The following is a 20203-nucleotide window of genomic DNA, read 5'->3' as shown; positions in this document are numbered from 1 at the left end:
AGGGTCCATAGGGCTCCACATGGATACCATGGGGATGTCCTAAAGCAGTTCCCCTAAGGGTGGGGATGCTCCTGAGCAGAAAGGAGAACCCGCCGCCCAAAGGATACATCCTGAGAGGCAAAGGTGTCAAAGGTGTAGAAACTTGGGAGGCTGCCTTGCACAATTGTTCAGCAGACGCACCACGACAAAATGCCCATGATGGTCCCACAGACCGGGTAGAATGTGCTGTCGCCATGTTTGGAACAGGGAGATCAGCCTGCGTGTAAGCCTGAAAGATAATCATATGTAACTATCGAGCCAGAGTTTGTTAGTTAGCTGGCCAACCTCATTTGTGAAAACCATATAACACAGAAAGAGCGTCTGATTTTCTAAGAGTTTGTATGATCCACATAGATAAGGAGAGCATGAACCACATCCAAGGAGGCTTCACCTACAGAAAGGTCTGAAGTCTAAAAAGCTGGAACCACAATCTCTTCATTCACATGAAAACAGGATACTACCTTAGGAAGGTAACCCGACCGTGTACGGAGGACAGCTCTATCCCGGTGAAAAATCAAAAATGGGGAGTGACAAGAGCGCTGCCAAATCAGAGACTCTGCGTGCAGAAGAGATAGCGAGGAGAAAAAGTAGAAAAAAAAAGTGTAATACCATGTCGCTGTGCTCCCCCAATGCTCATGGTGTAAACAGTATGGAAATACTCAAGGTTATGTGCTTCAAAGTAGAATAAAACTTCTACTGTACATAACAACTCAGTGTCGTATAGTTACAACAGTTCTTGATTAGTCCATAAGTTCATCTATGGTAGGAGAATTTTCCTGTGTATATCCCAAAAATCTTCTTCCAACCGAAGACCTTCAGATAGATGATCCTCGGAGAGGGGTGAGAAGGAGAAGGGAAAGGAAACCAATAGCGTAGTATGTAATTTCAAACAGGGAGAGTTTTTCTGGGTTATATCTCAAATGATGAGGCGTACCATACTCATTTTGTACAACAGAGATATACTCCTATAACGGTATCTTTATGTGGTGGGACTTTCTCCCACTATTGTTGGTCAGGGTAACTACTGGCACACCAGTGTGTCAAATTTCCAAAACAAAGAGGGACCTACCCTACTTACAGTAAAGCATGTATTGACGTGTTCATAAAGGTTTCTTTAAAATCTTTGGAACACTCTCTCCTTCTCCTGATTAATTCTCCTTCCCATGCACCAACAAGGTCAATAATACATGTAAATGAATGAGGGATTCATCCCTGGAAAACTTTTGTGAACATCATTCAAAATGCAGCAGTAGCCTGTGGCCTCATCTGCTGGTGGCTCGAAGTCACCATTTGTTGAAATGCAGCAGCTGCCTGAGCCATACTCTGACTTGAGTGAGCATAAACATCCATCCAGGAAGGATGTACAGGAGGGACAAACATAGCAGGCTGGAACTGCTGTGGGTATCCCATTAAGGGAGGCTATGTGGGAGTAGCCAAACGTTCCACTAGCTGCGTCATAACCTGAGACAAGGAGGACACCCAAGATGGCTCCTGTACAGGGGCTGGTACACTGGACTGTTGAGTTGGTTCTTTATACAGGATGGTTTGTGTGCTGTTTGTTATAAAGACCTGAGGGGACAAGTCCGCCAAACAACTTTTACATGAAACTACCGTATATACTCGAGTATAAGCCGAGTTTTTCAGCACAAAAAATGTGCTGAAAAAGTACCCCCTCGGCTTATACTCGAGTCAAGTGTAGCGCTGACCGGACGGAGTTCGGTCAGCGCTACACACTGCCAAACACACAGCCGCCGGAGCCGGCAGCTGCGTGTTTGGTGTAATCAGCAGCCGCTGAGAGTCTGTCAGACTCAGCGGCTGCTGCTGCTCCCACTGCGGGAGCCATCTTCCGGCTCCCGCAGTGGGTGATGGGAGACACGTCGTCATGACGACATCTCTCCCATGCAAAGCGGCCGGAGGAGCGGACAGCGGCGGGACCAGGAGCGGGAGTTACAGGTAAGTGATTTTTTTTTTTTATTCTTGTCACGTCTCTCTCTACTGGGGGGTGGGGACTACAGGGGGCACTACCAGGGGGCGATTACTGCAGGGGGCAATAAAAGGGGTATTACCACTGGGGGAACTACCAGGGGGGGATTACTACAGGGGGCACTACCAGGGGGGAATTACTACAAGGGGGGATTACTACAGGCGGCACTAAAAGGGGGGATTACCACTGGGGGAACTACCAGGGGGGGAATACTACAGGGGGCACTACCAGGGGGGGATTACTACAGGGGGGGGATTACCACTGGGGGAACTACCAGGGGAGGATTACTACAGGGGGCACTAAAAGGGGGGATTACCACTGGGGGTACTACTAGGGGGGGATTACTACTAGAGGCACTGAAAGGGGGGATTACCACTGGGGGCACTACCAGGAGGGATTACTACTGGGGGCACAACCAGGGGGAATTACTACTGGGGGCACTACCAGCTCCTGCCATTTCCCACACTAGGCTTATACTCGAGTCAATAAGTTTTCCCAGTTTTTTGGGGTAAAAGTAGGTACCTCGGCTTATATTCGGGGCGGCTTATACTCGAGTATATACGGGTAGCCTAAAATAAAAAGCTTGGGAATGCATGAGCTGTTCCAGTTATAAAGGTGCATCTGAATCCTGCTGCACTAATCTCAAAACTGAATGCCTGTGGTCAGGGGCGGGGTATATGTGGAGGAGGACCTGAGGCATCCTGGGAGCTGAAAGCTTAACTGTTTGGTGCCTGGATTACTCCTACCACATTTCCCCATGGTATCCCTGTGGATCCCTATGGACCCTGAAGAAGAAATATTCAGATTTGCACTGCCACAATGTAAACTAATATAGACACAATACTACTGCATGAAGTACAATCAGCTGGATGGGGCCAATCTGCAGTCAGCCAATCAAAAGCAGAGAAAGTGATGGTGTTATCACTTTGTTATCTTAAGGCCTCCAGATACACCTGCCAAGCATATTACTGTAGGTTACATCTCCACCACTCAAAGCTTGCCTGCCACCATTATGCCTCTTCAGGTGTAAGTGGCAACAGGTCTAAGATATGCACAAATGATGTGGCTGCATTTTGGAACACATGCCAAGTATGGAAATCATATCTGTATGTTACAACATGTATGTGCATTCAGTTCTACATGAGGCCTGACGTGAGCAAATTTTTGTAGTGTTGCATTCTCAGACTTGTATCAATACTGACCATTCACTGGGCAGTACCTGGAGTGGGGCATCACTAGGTAAATCCATGGAAATACAAAGTGTGCTACATTGTGTGCACTGCAATTAGGAAAAACTACTTGATGCTTTATAAAATACAAAACAGGAATACCACTTTAATATATCCACCGTTTATTTCAGCAAATATCTAGTAAATCAAAAATCAGTCAACAATACAAAAAAAAAAAAAAAAATTGCCAGTGAAAAGGAAAACTCAATCATCTAATCTGAAAACATGTTTAGAGCACCATTTATATTTAATGCTTTTTCGGCATTAGTTTGTGTGAAATTCTGGTACGTGAAGGAAACAAAAATGTACTGTTATATACCAGCCACACTGTTGTACTCCTGTATCTCACACACACATTTTAAAAAGAATTTAAAAAGTTACACTATGGGTCAACCGTGCAAATATTGCTATAAAATCATTCTTACATTGGCAGAACCATAGAAGCTACAAGACAAGCTGGCTATTAAATGCAGTGCTTTTAAAATCAGTAAAAGAGGGAGCATCACTAATTCTCAACAGAGAAAAAAATAATCTGCACATATAGAGATTACTCCAATAAATATACTGTGGTTAGAACTAATATATATTATATATATATATTCCACAATGGGTGCGGCACTTGTAGCAGCAATAAAGATCCTTCACACAAATATGGAATAACGTGTCAGTGTCTGTCATCACAATCAGTGCACATTAAATAGGCACTGAAAAGTTATTCCATATTTGTGTGAAGGATTCCATATTTGTGTGAAGGATCGTTTTTGGTGCTACGAGTGCCGCACCCATTGTGGATTTATATTTCTATTTGAAATGTGAGGGCACCGGGCAGTTATACCCAGAGGTTATTGGAAGTACTGGACCCACGTATGTAATATATAATTGTATTTTTTATTTATTAGAGATGTGCTGTTCAGTTTTACTCGGATATGTTCGGATCTCAAAAACAGCATCATATTGGCTATCCGGCTGTCACGTGTTTTGGATAGCCAATAAGAGAAGTCTGAACTAATCCGAACTTGTGATAACTTGGAGATAAGAACTGAATAAAACCAAACCTGCACATCTCCAATATATATATATACACACACACACACACACACAAATACACCCACTGGTGAGGTCCATATTGTGACAAAATGCGTTTGGAGGACATTTGCTGTGACATAGGCGGAAGTGATGCCTCAGCACTGCGAACAAGGCTTGGACCACTCTCTCTTCCTGGTTCACTGACCAGTGTCTGGGACAGCAGCGTGAGTAATGCTCAAGCTTAAACCGATGTGTTTAAAATGGACAGTAAAACTTGTCAAAATTCTCTATTGTGCGCCTCCTGTTCTTTGGTGTCCACATTTCAGATACAGCCCTGGAAAAAGGGCTAAGGAGGAGAGCTGCCCTTCAGTGTGAAGTGGTGCCGGTCTTTATATTTATCTGTTTGCACATAAGGATTTTGTGTTTTGTGAGATATATAAATATATATATTTGTTTTAGTTCTAACCACAATAACTGAAAGTCACAGAATTTGTGATACAGCCTCAACATTCGTTCAGAGAACTTCAATAAAGTGCTGGTAATATCATTAGACCAAGTCAAGCATGGTATGAACTGTAAAACAGAAAGCTTCTTATGATAACGCAGTGGTTCTCAAACTCGGTCCTCAGGACCCCACACAGGTCACGTTTTCCAGGTCACCCAGCAGGTGTACATGTGTAGTCATTACTCCCTGACACATTTTAAAACATCCACAGGTGGAGCTAATTATTTCACTTGCGATTCTCTGAGGAGACATGGAAAACATGCACTGTTTGGGGTCCTGAGGATCGAGTTTGAGAACCTATGTGATAACGGAACCCAGGAAGGTATATCTCTTTGGCAACAAAAACTGCACAATGTGGAAAGCTAAAAGCTAGACACATTTATTTATTGGTTTTCAACACATATTTAACTCTCAAACTATAGAAAAAAAATTATGAATTTATTGCGTAATAATATGCCTATTACTGGGTTTTGGCCTTTGTAAACCACCCATTTTAGAAAAAAAGAATACATAAAAAAATGTAAAAGCCCAAGTAAAACAATTAGGGTAAAACAAAGCAAAAAACACTGCCATGGCTATAGGTGAAAAATAAAAACCATTACTATGGTAAAAAATAAAGACAACTTCTAGAACAAGGACAGTTCTCAATAGTTACCTTTTCATGATGCAGGTAAAAAAAAAATATTCAGTGTTCTCACAAGTACAAACTTTTTTTTTTTTTAATAAATCAGACCAAAAAGTTACTTGTCTTTACATTTTGATGGGCGTGACTTTTTTTTGCATAGAATTTGAATTGTATAAATCCAAATGTCATTTAAGGTGCAACATTTTTTCTTCACCTGAATTTAATAGGGTACTGCAGTCTGGTTACTATTTGCATTCAAAACCAATAATTCATTGAGTCTAATAAATAATAATAAAAAAAAAAAAAGTGTGAACCATTACTGTAGGCCAGGTTGCAATGAAGACCACTGGCAGAATAAAGGTGTAACATACAGTAAGTGTTGTCAATTCATGTACAGAAACGTTTATATGAAATTGAGAAGACACTAGAGCACATTTATTGTAACACAAATGCTCCTCTGGCTTAGAGGTTCTGATTGTTGTACTGTTCATTTAAATGCACGTAGCCATAAACATGTCTACAAGTCCAACTCTAAATGTTCTAAAATAAAAAGGATGGTATTTGGTTTACCTGTATTACCTCAACATTGGCCCAAAATAAACTTATAAAAAAACAAGGATGAAAAAACAAAAACAACTTTATTAACTACCACATAAACAAGTTGAGTATTATGTTAAGAACTACAGCCTGATATCACCCTACCCGCCATAAAACAGCAACATGTTCTACAGAAAGAACGTATCCTTGAATTATCTTGTGATCTTGAGATCCTTGCTGTATATTTAAGATTGGGAAGGTCATGGCAAGTTTATATATCCTTCTTCTGAGGTGGACTCAGTTTTCGCATTCCTCGTATCCGGGACAAAAGTTGATTAATAAATTCCTGGAAGATAAAACAAACTATTAAAAGAATGTCAGTTCAGACATAGATATGTAAAATGCATTACACCATTTGCTTAGAATGCAAAAAAAACGTACTTCAGAACACATTTGCAATTATCAAAGTGTATTGTGTATCTCGCACATTGTAACCTATATAGTGTGTACAAGATGGCTACCTCATCTGGTACACTTGTGGGTAGGATGAACAGGTTGGGTATGGGATGCCGACGGTCGGGATACAAACAGCAGCATCCCCACAATAAGAATCCTGACAGATTTTTGTAATTATTACCATTCATGTGACACCATACGTCGTGTCAACAGGAGAAGCAAGTTTCTATGGGAAGTGTTTGCCATTTATTTGCCTTTTGGCTTTGCCAGTATTGAATTATTGTGCATTATATGTATTGAAATTAGCACCTCGTGTATGGTCCTCTTTCTGTATATAGTGTCTTTTTGGGTTATAGGGTGTATAACCAGACTAGACTAAGGGCTCTATTTATTAACATTATTTTTACTAAAATAAAGTGAAAAAGGGTGTTTTCACACCCTTTTCACATTATTTTAGTTTCACCTGTAGTTATTACAGGGCAATTGGAGTAGAATTAGTAAAATTCTACTCCAACCCCCAGTATCACTTATTTTTAGTAAAGCAGATCGCATTTCCCATAATTGTAATGGGAAATGTGATCCGACCATAGTTACTAAAAATTAGGGGTGAGCGGGTTCGGATTTCTGAAATCCGAGCCCCCCCGATCCGAGTCCGATTCGAGTTAGGCTCGACTTTTCCCGCCTGACTCGGATCTGAAATCGAGGCAAAACGTCATCATCCCGCCTTCCGAGTCTCGCGGGTTTTGGATCCTATATAAGGTACCCGCGTCTGCGCCATTTTCTCACTCGGCTGTGGACAGTGAAGAGGGAGGGTGGGAGTTAGGGCTGTGTAGTGTAGTGTAGTGTAGTGCTGCTGTAGTCCACTACTTCAAAGTCCATAGGGGCTGGCTGTGTTGTGCTGTGCTGCTGTTGTTAATAGGGGCTGTGTCCACTACTTCAAAGTCCATAGGGGCTGGCTGGACTGTGTTGTGCAGTCAGTTCTCCATAGGGGCTGTGTCCACTCCAAAGTCCTGTGCAGTGTCCCAGTCCTAAAGGGGTGCTGTAGTGTTGTCCAGGGGGTGCTCTGTCCATCAGGGGTGCTCCCCCCAAGTGCTAAAAAAATAATATATTTTCTGTGTTTGTGAATTGTGTGCGCAGTAGCCGCACGTTCATCAACAAAGTAGTGCCAAGCGTGCGCCCGTGTCATAAGTAAAGGGCCGGCTGGCTTGACCGTTAAAGGGTGCTGTAACCCCCAAAGTACACTCCAAAACAAAAAAATATATATTTTCTGTGTTTGTGACTTGTGTGCACTGTGGCTGCACATGCATCAACAAAGGAGCAGCGCCAAGCGTGCGCCTGTGTCCCATAAGTAAAGAGCCGGCTGGCTCATTTCTTAAAGGGTGGTGTAACCCACAAAGTGCACTACTCTCCAGCAAAAATAAAAAAATATTTTCTGTGTTTGTGTGCGCTTTAGCCGCACGTATATATCAATATAACATAAATGGAGGACCAAACTTTCTCCGATAAAAATAAAATAGGGAAAGATCAAGAACCACTTCCTCCTAGTGCTGTTGCTGCTGCTGGGAGTTGTTCATCATCCCAGAGAGGAAGTAGGAACATCACTACTTTTACTAAACAATTGACCCTCCAACAGTCCCTAGCGATGAGGATGAAGTACGACAGCAGTCATCCTGAAGCAAAACGTATAACTGAGGCCTTGACTGCTATGTTGGTGTTAGACGTGCGTCCGGTATCCGCCATTAGTGCAGTGGGATTTAGACAATTGATGGAGGTAGTGTGTCCTCTGTTCCAAATCCCGTCTAGATTCCACCTGCATCCTCAAAGCAGCAGCGACAAGCGTGCGTCTGTCTGTTAAAGGGTGGTGACACCCTCAAAGTGTGCTACACAAACAATTAAAATATTCTTCTTCTTTTTTCTGTCTTTGTGAATTGTGTGGGCTGTAGCCGCACCTGCATCCTTAAAGCAGCAGCGACAAGCGTGCGTCTGTCTGTTAAAGGGTGGTGTAACCCTCAAAGTGCGCTCCACAAACAATAAAAATATTCTTTTTTTTTTTCTGTCTTTGTGAATTGTGTGGGCTGTAGCCGCACTTGCATCCTCAAAGCAGCAGCGACAAGCGTGCGTCTGTCTGTTAAAGGATTACATCGGTGACAGCATCCAAGTAGGCATGTCAGACAGTCCGTACCTGTACTGGCAGGAAAAAGAAGCAATTTGGAGGTCCCTGTACAAACTGGCTCTATTTTACCTGAGTTGCCCCCCCCTCCAGTGTGTACTCCGAAAGAGTGTTTAGTGCAGCCGGGAACCTTGTCAGCGAAAGGCGTAGGAGGTTGCTTTCACAAAATGTGGAGAAGATGATGTTCATAAAATGAGTTATCAACTCTTCCAGGGAGACCTGCCTCCAGAACGTACAGAGGGACCTGTGGTTCCAGCAGGGACGAATTAATACTCTGTGAGGATGAGGATGTACACACTGAAGAGGGTGAGGAATCGGTGGATGAGGATGACATCTTGCCTCCGTAGAGCCAGTTTGTGCAGGGACAGATTAATTGCCAGCTTGTTTTGTGGGGGCCCAAACGAACCAATCATTTCAGCCACAGTTGTGTGGCAGACCCTGGCGCTGAAATGATTGGTTTGTTAAAGTGTGCATGTCCTGTTTATACAACATAAGGGTGGGTGGGAGGGCCCAAGGACAATTCCATCTTGCACCTCTTTTTTTTCTTTGCATTATGTACAGTTTGGGGCCTAGTTTTTCAAACTGCCATCCTGTCTGCCACTGCAGTTTCACGCCTAGATGGGTCACGTGTTTGTGCCGCCCACTCGTGTCGCTTAGCATAGTCATCCAGCTACCTCGGTGCAACCTTTTGGACATAAAAACACTATTGTGAGGTGTGAGGTGTTCAGAATAGACTGGAAATGAGTGGAAATTAAGGTTATTGAGGTTAATAATAGCATAGGAGCAGAAAAACCTACAAATTCTGTGATTTTAGCTGTTTTTATGCTTTTTTTCAAAAAAATACAGATCCAAAACACAAAACCCAGAACCCAAAACACGGAAGGGTGGTTTTGGCAAAACCAATCCAGATCCAAAACACGCAGAAAGATCCAGATCCAAAACCAAAACACGAAAAGTGGCCGGTGCACACCCCTACTAAAAATAAATTGTAAACAAATACCGGGGGAAGCCCTGTGATAATAACGCCACCTGGAGGTGGCGTTATCCAGGGTCTCCCCCGGTTACCGGGCTCCCACTCTGCTCTAACGGGGAGAGCAGAGGGCGGGAGCCGGTACCAGTAATCAGCTATGTGGTCTAAGCAGACAGCAAGCTGATTGCTGTAAAAAAAAAAGAAAAAAAAATTAAAGATTTTTTTTTTTACTTACCTGAATCCAGGGACCGGTGATCGGGCCTCTGGTGATGGCTCCTCTCCGGTCAGCTGGTCTCCCACAGTGCACTGGGGCCCGGTCATCAGGTGATTGGGCCCCAGTGCAGTATGGGAGATCACCTGATCGGGAAGCCCGGAGAAGATCACCGGAGGCCAGGAGGTGCAGGTAAGTGTAATGAAGGAAGGGGGGGGGGTTCGCGGGGGTCCGCGATCGTGGGGGGCGGGGCTTAGCGTCGGTGGGGGTAGTAGCGGTGGTTGGTCGGCGCATGCGCGGGCTCTTAGTCGCGGTATTTTTTCCGAAAATACCGCGACTAGAGTGCGGATGGGATCCGCAGGGACAGAGCTTTATCGCAAGCTCTGTCCCTGCAAGGGATTTATAGTAAATCCCTGTGATATTGCCTGAATTCGCAATGCGAATTCACTCGGTAATATCACACTACACTCCGCATTCAATATGCGGATTGTAGTAAATAGAGCCCTAAGGGAGCTTTTTTTTTTCCTTTCTTCCATGCGTCCGGGTTAAGTGCACTCATTGTTATATAATAATTATATGTCTGCTAGTAGTGTCAGGATTTTATTAACATTACCATCTGATAATGTTTCTCATCCAGGTAAAATGAAACACCTGTTAAATTCACTTAAACAATATTTTAAACTATGTCTAACAAATATTATGTGCTTGAATAAACAATATTGTTGCTTTTTAAGGATTTATATTTGAAAGCATCACAGTGTGAACTTGATAAAGTGTCTTACAATGGTGTGTGGGATGTAAAAGTATGTTATTTTCCTTTTCAGCTTCAGTACTGAAAACAACTGATGCGTTTCACCATGCTGGATAGCATCAAGGGATTTGTTCCCAAATGAATTATTAGTCTTCAACTCAGCCAGCTTAACATTCCACCATATAAATAGGACATAGAAGGTGATAGCACAAGTGCTTTTATGTATATTGTGTTTTAGAACACATGACTTTGAACAGAAATTCTAATTAAAATCATAGCAGTGAAACTATTTGTAAAATACATAAAGAGCACATTTAATTGTCCATAAGTTTGACCAGTGACTACATATAAAAGTAGAATATTTAAAAGTTTGTTTTTCTTATTTGAGTATCATTTTTGCACGTATAAGTATTATCCAAGTGGTTTGTCAAAACAGGATAATCGTAAGCTTAGATTTACAGATTTGTTTTCCATTTGTCATCTGTCTTATTGTCCATTATATAGCACTTCTTAACCAACACAATGGTCTAATAAATGATTCACGTACTATACATTATCTGTATGTTAAACCTCTGGTTTAATGTTTTCGATATGTAAATGGTTATGTACAGGTTATAAATATTAAACCAGGGATTGCAAACACAAATATTCACGACTGCATGTTTTTATACTATTTTAATGTCAGCCAAATCCTGAACAACCTATGTAATTAACCTTGGAACAAGTGCAGAAAATACATCACACACATTTGCTGACAGTAATAATATTAGTAGTCTGGTACTGATAAAAAGAAAAGGGGGTTTCCACCTTACATTTACCAAGTAATTTCCCTTTTAGTATTTTTATTTTTTTTTTTAAATAAAAAATACAAACATTCAAAGATAGAAAGCAAGATATAGCCCATACTTGCCTACTCTCCGGGGACTACAGGGAGCCACCAAAAAATAGGGTGCCGCTCCCGCCCCCCACAAGAGTAGGCAAGTACCCCAGAATGGTCGCCGACCCCCGTGAATCGCGTCATCACAGCCCCGCCCCCTTCTTTATAATGCCGGTAATATCGGCATTAATAGGCAGGGCTGCGATGACGCGATCGCGCCGACATGCCCCCGAACCGCCCACTTCAGCCGCCCCCAGACTCCCTGCTGCACCAACCTGTCAGCCCCTCCGGGAAGTATTATATCACCTGGTAAGTGTATTACTTCTAATCAACAAGGATGTATTATCGTTATGTCAAAAGCAGAGCACCTCTAATTGGCTCTAAACCAGTTGTGTACATTTCAGAAGAGCCGACAAATCCAATAGAATAGGGGTGGCCAACCAGTCAGAGGCAAAGATCCAAAAAATATCTGTGGTCAAGTTGAAGAGCCGATCGCTGTCACAAGGCCATGCCCCATTTTTGTGCACACGCCTTTGGTATGACATTTGCAGGAGCATAACCTTGTGTCACAACCCCGTTTTTAGTCACGCTGGTGGCGATCCCAGCACATTGAAAATACACAATTTACATAAAGTTCCCAATATAATTTTTTCACTGTTAAAGAAAAAGCCAGAGCAATACAGAAAACACTGAAATAGCCACGTTCACATAAAATACACAGAAACAAGCCAGATTCACATAAAATACATTTAAAATACACATCCAAATAAAATACATATTGAAATACAGAACCACATAAAATAAATTGAGAAAGGCAGTGCCCATTATGCTGTGCCCCCTGTAGTTGTACCCCATATGCAGTGCCCCCCTGTAGTTGTGCCCATTAAGCACAGCCCCCTGTAGCTGTGCCCATTATGCAATGCCCCCAGTAGTTGTGGCCCTTATGCAATGCCCCCTGTAGCTGTGCCCATTATGCAATGCCCCCAGTAGTTGTGCCCATTAAGCACTGCCCCTAGTAGTTGTGGCCTTAATGCAATTCCCCCTGCAGCTGTGCCAATTCTGCAATGCCCCCTGCAGTTGTGCCCAATAAGCAATGCCCCCAGTAGTTGTGGCCCTTATGCAATGCCCCCTGTAGTTGTGGCCCTTCTACAATGCCCCCTGTAGTTGTGCCCATTAAGCAATGCCCTCTGTAGTTGTGGCCCTTATGCAATGCCCCCTGTAGCTGTGCCCATTATGCAATGCCCCCAGTAGTAGTGGCCCTTATGCAATGCCCCCTGTAGCTGTGCCCATTAAGCAATGCCCCCAGTAGTTGTAGCCCTTATGCAATGCCTCCTGTAGTTGAACCCATTAAGCAATGCCCCCTGTAGTTGTGGCCCTTATGCAATACTCGCTGTAGCTGTGCCCATTAAGCAATGCCCCCAGTAGTTGTAGCCCTTATGCAATGCCCCCTGTAGTTGAACCCATTAAGCAATGCCCCCTGTAGTTGTGGCCCTTATGCAATACTCGCTGTAGCTGTGCCCATTAAGCAATGCCCCCAGTAGTTGTGGTCCTTCTGCAATGCTCCCTGTAGTCGTGCCTCCTAAGCTAGTGCCCCCAGTACTAGCTTCCCCGCCCACACCCCCTATGAAGAAACGTACCTCTCTTCACGCCGTTAGGGCTCCCGAGTCCCGCCGTCACTGCTACTTATCCAGCAGGCGGGCTCCTCACATCGCGTGTGACGTCATGACGTCACCCGCGCACTGCATTACTGGGAACGCTGTCCTCTGAAGCGATCAGAGGCTTCTTTAGTGTTTTAATTTAATTTGTGTTGATTTCAGTATAGGCCCAGCATTACACACTGCAGCAAGACAACTGTTAGTTTCTACTATTCTCTAAACTCATACAGGGGTCGATTAGCTCGCACCCACGAGTCCGTGCTGCTGCACTTACTATTCGGCAACTCTGGAATCACTGATTTTGTTCACAACCACATATTACTATGTACAGTTCTTTATAATTGAATGATGTACTCTCAACTATTTTAATAAAGAGATTTAAAAAAAAAAAATCTGTGAGTCCAGTGCAAGATTGGGCCCACAAGGGTGGCAAGTAAAGGTGCCACACCTTTGCAGCGGCAAGTCGCCCCCCTCACAGCTAATTGAATCAAACCCATAGACCAGGCCTGGCCAACCTGTGGCTCTCCAGCTGTTGTGAAACTACAAGTCCCAGCATGCCTTGCCAGAGTTTTAGCATTCCCTAATAGCAAAACTGTGGCAAGGCATGCTGGAACTTGTAATTTCACAACAGCTGGAGAGCCACAGGTTGGCCAGGCCTGCCATAGACTATAGTATAGTATAGTAGCTTTCACAAGGGGTATATAGACTATCCCATCTTGAATCTGATTTTCCAGGTATGAATCTGGTTGAGAGATTTCATCACTTAATGAGCAGCTTTATGCCACCTGCTTCTTGGATAGGCGGTATTAGGAAAAATGTTACTGTGTTTTATCTTGGAGAGCAAGTTTTTCTCTCTGGGCCTAATCCAGTTATGGATGTTAATGCATACGCAACTGCAAACTCTCACAGATCGCAGTTGCTTAAATACTCTAATGCCTTCCAAAGCATACACGAGCATAGGGACGCCCACTGCTGCCTTCTTACATCCATACGATGAAGCGCAACAGCGGAAATATCAAGTCTGACCAGCTTCAAACATTGCAGCTCTCCTGGCACGCAGAGAGCTCTCATGCTGCACCGTAGAACACAATCACTCACTTTTTGCAGGTCCATGATACGACATTTAAACGTTCAGACACACATGCGTTTTTCTAACCACCCCCCGTTACCACCCCCAAATGCGGACTACCTGTCACTCACTTTGCGAGTGGGTCCTCTGTATGTGTGCGCGATTGCAAGGCAAACGCTGTGCTTGCGCAGTGCGGCATTCGTCCTTGATCTGTGTAAAATGCCATTGCGTCAGTCTCTGAACCAGGCCCTCTTTACTATACTGTACCACTCTAGTCTAGACTGCTAGTACTACTACTTATGTACAGGGCCGGCCCTACCATTACGCTGGGTACGCGGTTGGGTAGGTCACCACACTCTAGAGGGTGCTGACATGCCGCTGCCTGGCGAATCAGACAGTGACAGTGTGAGTCACTCAGTTGGCCCCCTGGCTGTCCCGGACACTGACTCCTCTACTCAGAGGAGGTTTGGCACTGCTCGGACCCCGGAGGCATGTACTGGGAGGAGGAGCCACCTGGAGGACGTCCCAGCCCACAGCCCGGCACAACACAAGCAGAACAGGCCGGGGGGTGATTACTCAGGGCCATCAGGCAGACAATGCTGCCGCTGGCCCTGACACGCTGCTGTCTGCCAATTGCCACCCTGTGTCAGTCCCTTTAAGCCAAGGAGCTGGAGCTAAGGAAGTGATGGCCGCGCCTGGGGGAGAACGTCCAGGATCACCGGCCGGGGCAGGACCAGCACATGCAGGGTCACAGTACCACACCACTGGGCCCAGCAACTGTCACCCAGGGCATACAGAGCAGCGGTGGCTGGGAGGAGCCAGTCTGGATGCCAGCATCTCACCCTGCGTTACTACTGCACTGCCCACATGCACCCCTGTCCCTGCAGCCGGCATCGCTCTCCTGTCCTCCCATCCTGTATGCCTGTTCACTTCTTACCCTGCTACTAGCTTTTTACAAGTCAGTATCCTTATCCCCCCTCCTCTTTCCCACCCTGCATTAATACCCTCCCTCCTCTCACCCACCCTGCATTAATACCCTCCCTCCTCTCACCCACCCTGCATTAATACCCTCCCTCCTCTCACCCACCCTGCATTAAAACCCTCCCTCCTCTCACCCACCCTGCATTAATACCCTCCCTCCTCTCTCCCACCCTGCATTAATACCCTCCATCCTTTCAATATATATTTATGACTCACTATGTCTATGAATTTATAATACGATACCTAAATGATACTCCCAGGTTCTGTGGTATCACAGGTCCGTCCCCCTCTCTCTCCATGTGCTCGTCTCTTCCTTCGGCTACACATATGCATGTTGTGTACACACACTGTATATATATTATGTGGTTGTGGTCCACCAAGGAACGACAAAATATATATTTGCTTACCAAATAAATTAGTCTGGGGCCGGCCCTGCTTATGTATTCAATTCCATTGTTACCTCGAGTTTTGCCAGTGGTACACCCAGATGTGTAACTAGGTATTTGAAGGTCCCATAGCAAAAGTTTGTAAGGGCCCCAATGGTGAAAGATGTATTAACACATGACAAGGAAGATGGGCTCCCTCAGCTCTGGGCCCCATAGCAGCTGCTCCCCTTACATCTATGGTAGTTATGCCCATGACTACACCCTCACAGAAGTGAAAACGATTGTATATATTGGCTGCTCACCGATGAACATGAGAAAATACTACTCCCTTCCTGGGATGTTCACTGGTTTATTTAGACACATCTGTCAGCTCAGCTACTGCTGTTTCTTGGAAAAGATTTTTTTTTATTTTCCATTTTACCATCTGGCTGCACCAATTGATTTTAAATACCATTAGAGATATTCTGGCTACCTTATTACTTGGGATTCTCATGTGCTAGACCAGGAATAGGCAACCTGTGGCACTCCAGATGCTGTGGAACAACACATTCCAGCATGGACTGCCACAGTTTTGCAGTTAGGGCATGCTAAACGGTGACAGGGCATGGTGTGATGGATAGTTCCACAACAGCTGGGGTGCCACAGGTTGCCTGCCCCTGTACTAGACATTGTTGCCACATATGAATGCAGTTCATATGTTAGCCCTGTACTCATCACACGCAGTTTGACACATTCTAATGTGAGCTGGTCAAACATCAAGTGCAGTCATAAAGATTTCACAGCAGCCTATGAGACCACTGTGTATAACGCCATTATATGAAGGCCTAACCATTTCTCAGGTACAGTTTATGCAGCACTGTTCTTAATCAGCTTAGTACAATTAAGGTGATCTGATTAAGTACAATTTAGTGAGATTTTCTTTTTCATGCACATTTTGTAAATGTGCAAAATTTGATCAGCTCTGCTAGGGAAAATGGTACAGTACTTTGGGCATTTGATCTTTCTGTCCAGTCAATATGCCCATTTCCCTAGTGTATATTGCTTACATTTGCATTCTCAAAAAATAAGCAAATGCTGGCCCGTACGTTAAGCTATACGCTGTATAGAACCTTGTTAAGAGATGTGCATCTTTGTACTTAGTATAGGGAAGCTGTAAGTACTGACAGATGATGACTAGCACAGATGTGCCCTCATACACAGAGCGTCTTTACGCCATTCGGTGAGAGACGCCCGGCATGACAGATGCTCTGAAAGGAGTAGCAAACCGTATATTTTAATTTTGCTTTTTATACGCATTGCAGAATCGGCGAAAAGCCGCTCAGTGTACTAGAGACGCTAGGCTGCGACTTTAACCGCACAAGAATTGGTATTACACACGTACAAAGTCGCAGATTAAGCTACATGAAATCCGTGGCTACTCGCATCAGAGCCCTTTTTACACAGATTCAGACAGAGGTAAAATGTTGCAAATCCCAGTGGACTGCCTACGGTAGCAATACAGCTTTGTCGCTTCCAGTAGTTTTATTTGTGCAACTAAGAAGCACATTTTAAGCAAAAAGATGATTGACGCCTGGGACCTGGCGCTTCTAGAGGGGTTATTTGGCGTGACTGAAACCACTGCTCTGGAGGAAACATTTTCTCCTAAGATAAGATAAGATTGTGAACTACAGCAATGTTTAAATGCCAATATGGTAATGACAGTCTAAAGATTAAATATGGAGGCGGGACTTTTAAACAATGCTATTCGTTAACAAGAGAGCTCAGCCGCACCCCACTGCAGATAAATCATGGATGGTAACAGGAAGTGTGCCATTACCAAGGTGCTGGAGAATATCGGGGAGAAGTGTCTGTTCAATAACTACCTCCATGTTTATGCATAATATAATTAAAGCCAAACTGCATCATTGATGCTATAATAATCATATTGGCATAGGAACATTCTCTCCCTATCTGGGCTAATGACTACTTATGCAGCTACACATCTATAAACAATCTATTTGCTCAGACAGCTTAAGTATCTGGATGCATAATCCCAATACAACCATTATAATGGAGATCCAATTAATTACATATTCTCAGCTAAAACAGTTTGATTTTGATATTGTGCAAAAGAGTGTCTTCACAGCTTTAAAGAGAACTATTTATATCCAATAACTGACATATATAAATCTGTCTGAATTATGTTTTTGCTATTTTTAGGATTGTGCATTTTTATCTGTTTTAATTTAGTAAAATTATTTTGCATATCAAGGATAATTGTGGTCAAGTGTAATTTTCACGTTGTTCATTAATTCAATCTTGCTCCTGCAAATATGACATGTATTAACTTTAATCCATATGAGGAGTAAAATACAAGGAAGCTGCCAAACATACAAATGCATGATCCTTCCCTGCAAGTAGCACACAACAATTGTCTTTTATAAGCAATCAGTACAATCCCATCAGCAAAACTGATTTTACATAATCTCACACCTATCACCATTGCATCCCACCCAGACATAGGTGCTCCACAACCTATTCCCCATGCCAGAAAGGGATTATGACCCCATGGGCCCTAGATAAGATGCACTATGTAGACAAAAGTGATTGGGAACCCCCGCGGAAGCGAAATGCAAACAGTTCCACTTCCTAATGTGGCGGTTGTGACAACACCTCTTCGTAGGGAGGCCCATGCATTTGCAGTTCTACGGAAATAAATGTTTTTATCAGAATGACAATGGCACCTGTCATGTCTCCAGGGCGATGCTGGACTGGTATACAAAAAAATTGGTAACCCTGATGGACAAATTGGAGCGACAAGTGCGTTCTAGGCCGACTCCACCTTCTTCTTCATTGTCACAGTTGGTCATTGTACTTAGGGCAGAATGGCAAAACATACCACCTGCTGTTGTCCCCCTGGTCCTACTTGTGGACAGTTTGCCAAGAACGGTGTCTGCAGTAATTACTGCACGTGGTGGACCTACAAAGTACCGACGTCAATAACATCTCATTGATCTATTTTCTGTAAGTGTCCAATCTTTTTTATCTACATAGTGTACTGGTTTGGCCAGAGGTTACAGTAATTTGGGCCCCACAGTGCTCATTGGGTTCTACGTGGGACCTCATGCTGTGTAATGGATGATCTGGCTATGTCCACGTAGGATTGAGACAGTCTCTGGTCCCAGTCCTTTTCATCCAGGAACCAACCGTGTTTTGTAGCTGAGTAAATTTATTCAAATGTACCAAATAAAGTGACAAAAAGCCAAATGTTTTACCTAGTCTCAAAATGAGAACATTACCAATGGCAGATTTCACCTAGGGGCTGCAGTAAAATCCGCCATCATGAGTGAGCCAGTGTACTGGCTTCACATTGGAAGCACACACAGGACAGGCTGTCCCTGGGGAAGGTGTTTTTTCCCCTTGGGATTACCAGTCTGGGCTGCGATGAACAGAGACAGCATTTCCTGTGTAGGATTGTCAGGTAGCGCTTCCAATGTGAAGCCATGCCGCTGCCAGTGAAGCCAGTACACTGGCTCACTTGAGATGGCAGATTTTACTGCAGCCCCTAGGTGAAATCTGCCATTAGTAATGTTCTCATTTTGAGACTAGGTAAAATATTTGACTTTTTCTCACTTTACTTGGTACATTTGAATAATTTTACTCAGTTAGAAAACGCGGTTGGTTACCGGCCTCTAGGGGCTGCAGTCGTTGCAGTCCCTAGAAGCCGGTGGATGTTCGCATGTACCACAACCGGTCCCACCTGCGTTTATGCGCATGTGCTGGTGCCGGGTGCGATCCAGATCCATTACACAGGTGCCGGGACTCTCTCTTCCATCCGGACTACAGCATGAGCAGCCTCCCTATGTGAGGGTAGGAGCCGCCGCTGCACATCACCAAAAATAAAAAATCACAAGACTTAAATAAAACAAATCTGTCTCATCGGCATCAATTACCTCCAGAAACTTAAGGCATGGCTTTTACAGCATCTATTGCTGCGAGCAGATTAACACCTTCTGCTGTAAGTCTGCAACATTTCTATGTATGCAGTGTAATGTTTCACAACTATGTAGTTGCACACCGATTTCACATTTTAACACTTCTTCCAGGAGGCGAATAAAGGAATATAAAAAGTCACAAGTCAGGTGCAGAGAAAGAAACAATCCTAAATAGGACACTTTCCTTTTTAGTATAAAAAAAAACAAAAGAAAAAATAACAAACAAACATTTTACCTCTACACTGCAAACATTTCAAAAGTATGACTTCATTGACAGGAAGGAGAAATGTAACAAAACAGTATGTATAATTGGCATTGGTTTGGGTTATTGCATAGGTTTTGCACCAGTGCCGAAGCATACTACACAGAAATGTAAGAAAACAGTATGTATAATTGGCATTGGTTTGGGTTATTGCATAGGTTTTGCACCAGTGCTGAAGCATACTACACAGAAATGTAACAAAACAGTATGTATAATTGGCATTGGTTTAGGTTATTGCATAGGTTTTGCACCAGTGCCGAAGCATACTAAACAGAAATGTAAGAAAACAGTATGTATAATTGCCATTGGTTTAGGTTATTGCATAGGTTTTGCACCATTGGCGAAGCATACTAAACAGAAATGTAAGAAAACAGTATGTATAATTGGCATTGGTTTGGGTTATTGCATAGGTTTTGCACCAGTGCTGAAGCATACTAAACAGAAATGTAAGAAAACAGTATGTATAATTGGCATTGGTTTAGGTTATTGCATAGGT

At 43.7% G+C, this 20203-nt stretch overlaps 1 protein-coding gene across 1 annotated transcript in view; it reads right to left on the bottom strand.

The window, feature by feature from the left end:
* Positions 1 to 6027: 6027 nt before the first annotated feature.
* PPP1R14C (protein phosphatase 1 regulatory inhibitor subunit 14C) overlaps positions 6028 to 20203 on the bottom strand; it is a 115018-nt gene continuing 100842 nt past the window's right edge. Inside the window, exon 4 of the mRNA XM_088474504.1 lies at positions 6028 to 6291. Within this exon, the coding sequence (XP_088330630.1) occupies positions 6217 to 6291 (75 nt within the window). The 3' untranslated portion in view covers positions 6028 to 6216. The remainder of the gene's footprint in view (positions 6292 to 20203) is intronic.

Source organism: Taudactylus pleione, unplaced genomic scaffold, assembly GCF_031769625.1.
Source record: "Taudactylus pleione unplaced genomic scaffold, aTauple2 ptg000154l, whole genome shotgun sequence".
NCBI classification, from domain to species: Eukaryota; Metazoa; Chordata; class Amphibia; order Anura; family Myobatrachidae; genus Taudactylus; species Taudactylus pleione.
Note: the sequence above shows the minus strand (reverse complement) of the source record. Positions and strands in the feature narration are given on the sequence as shown.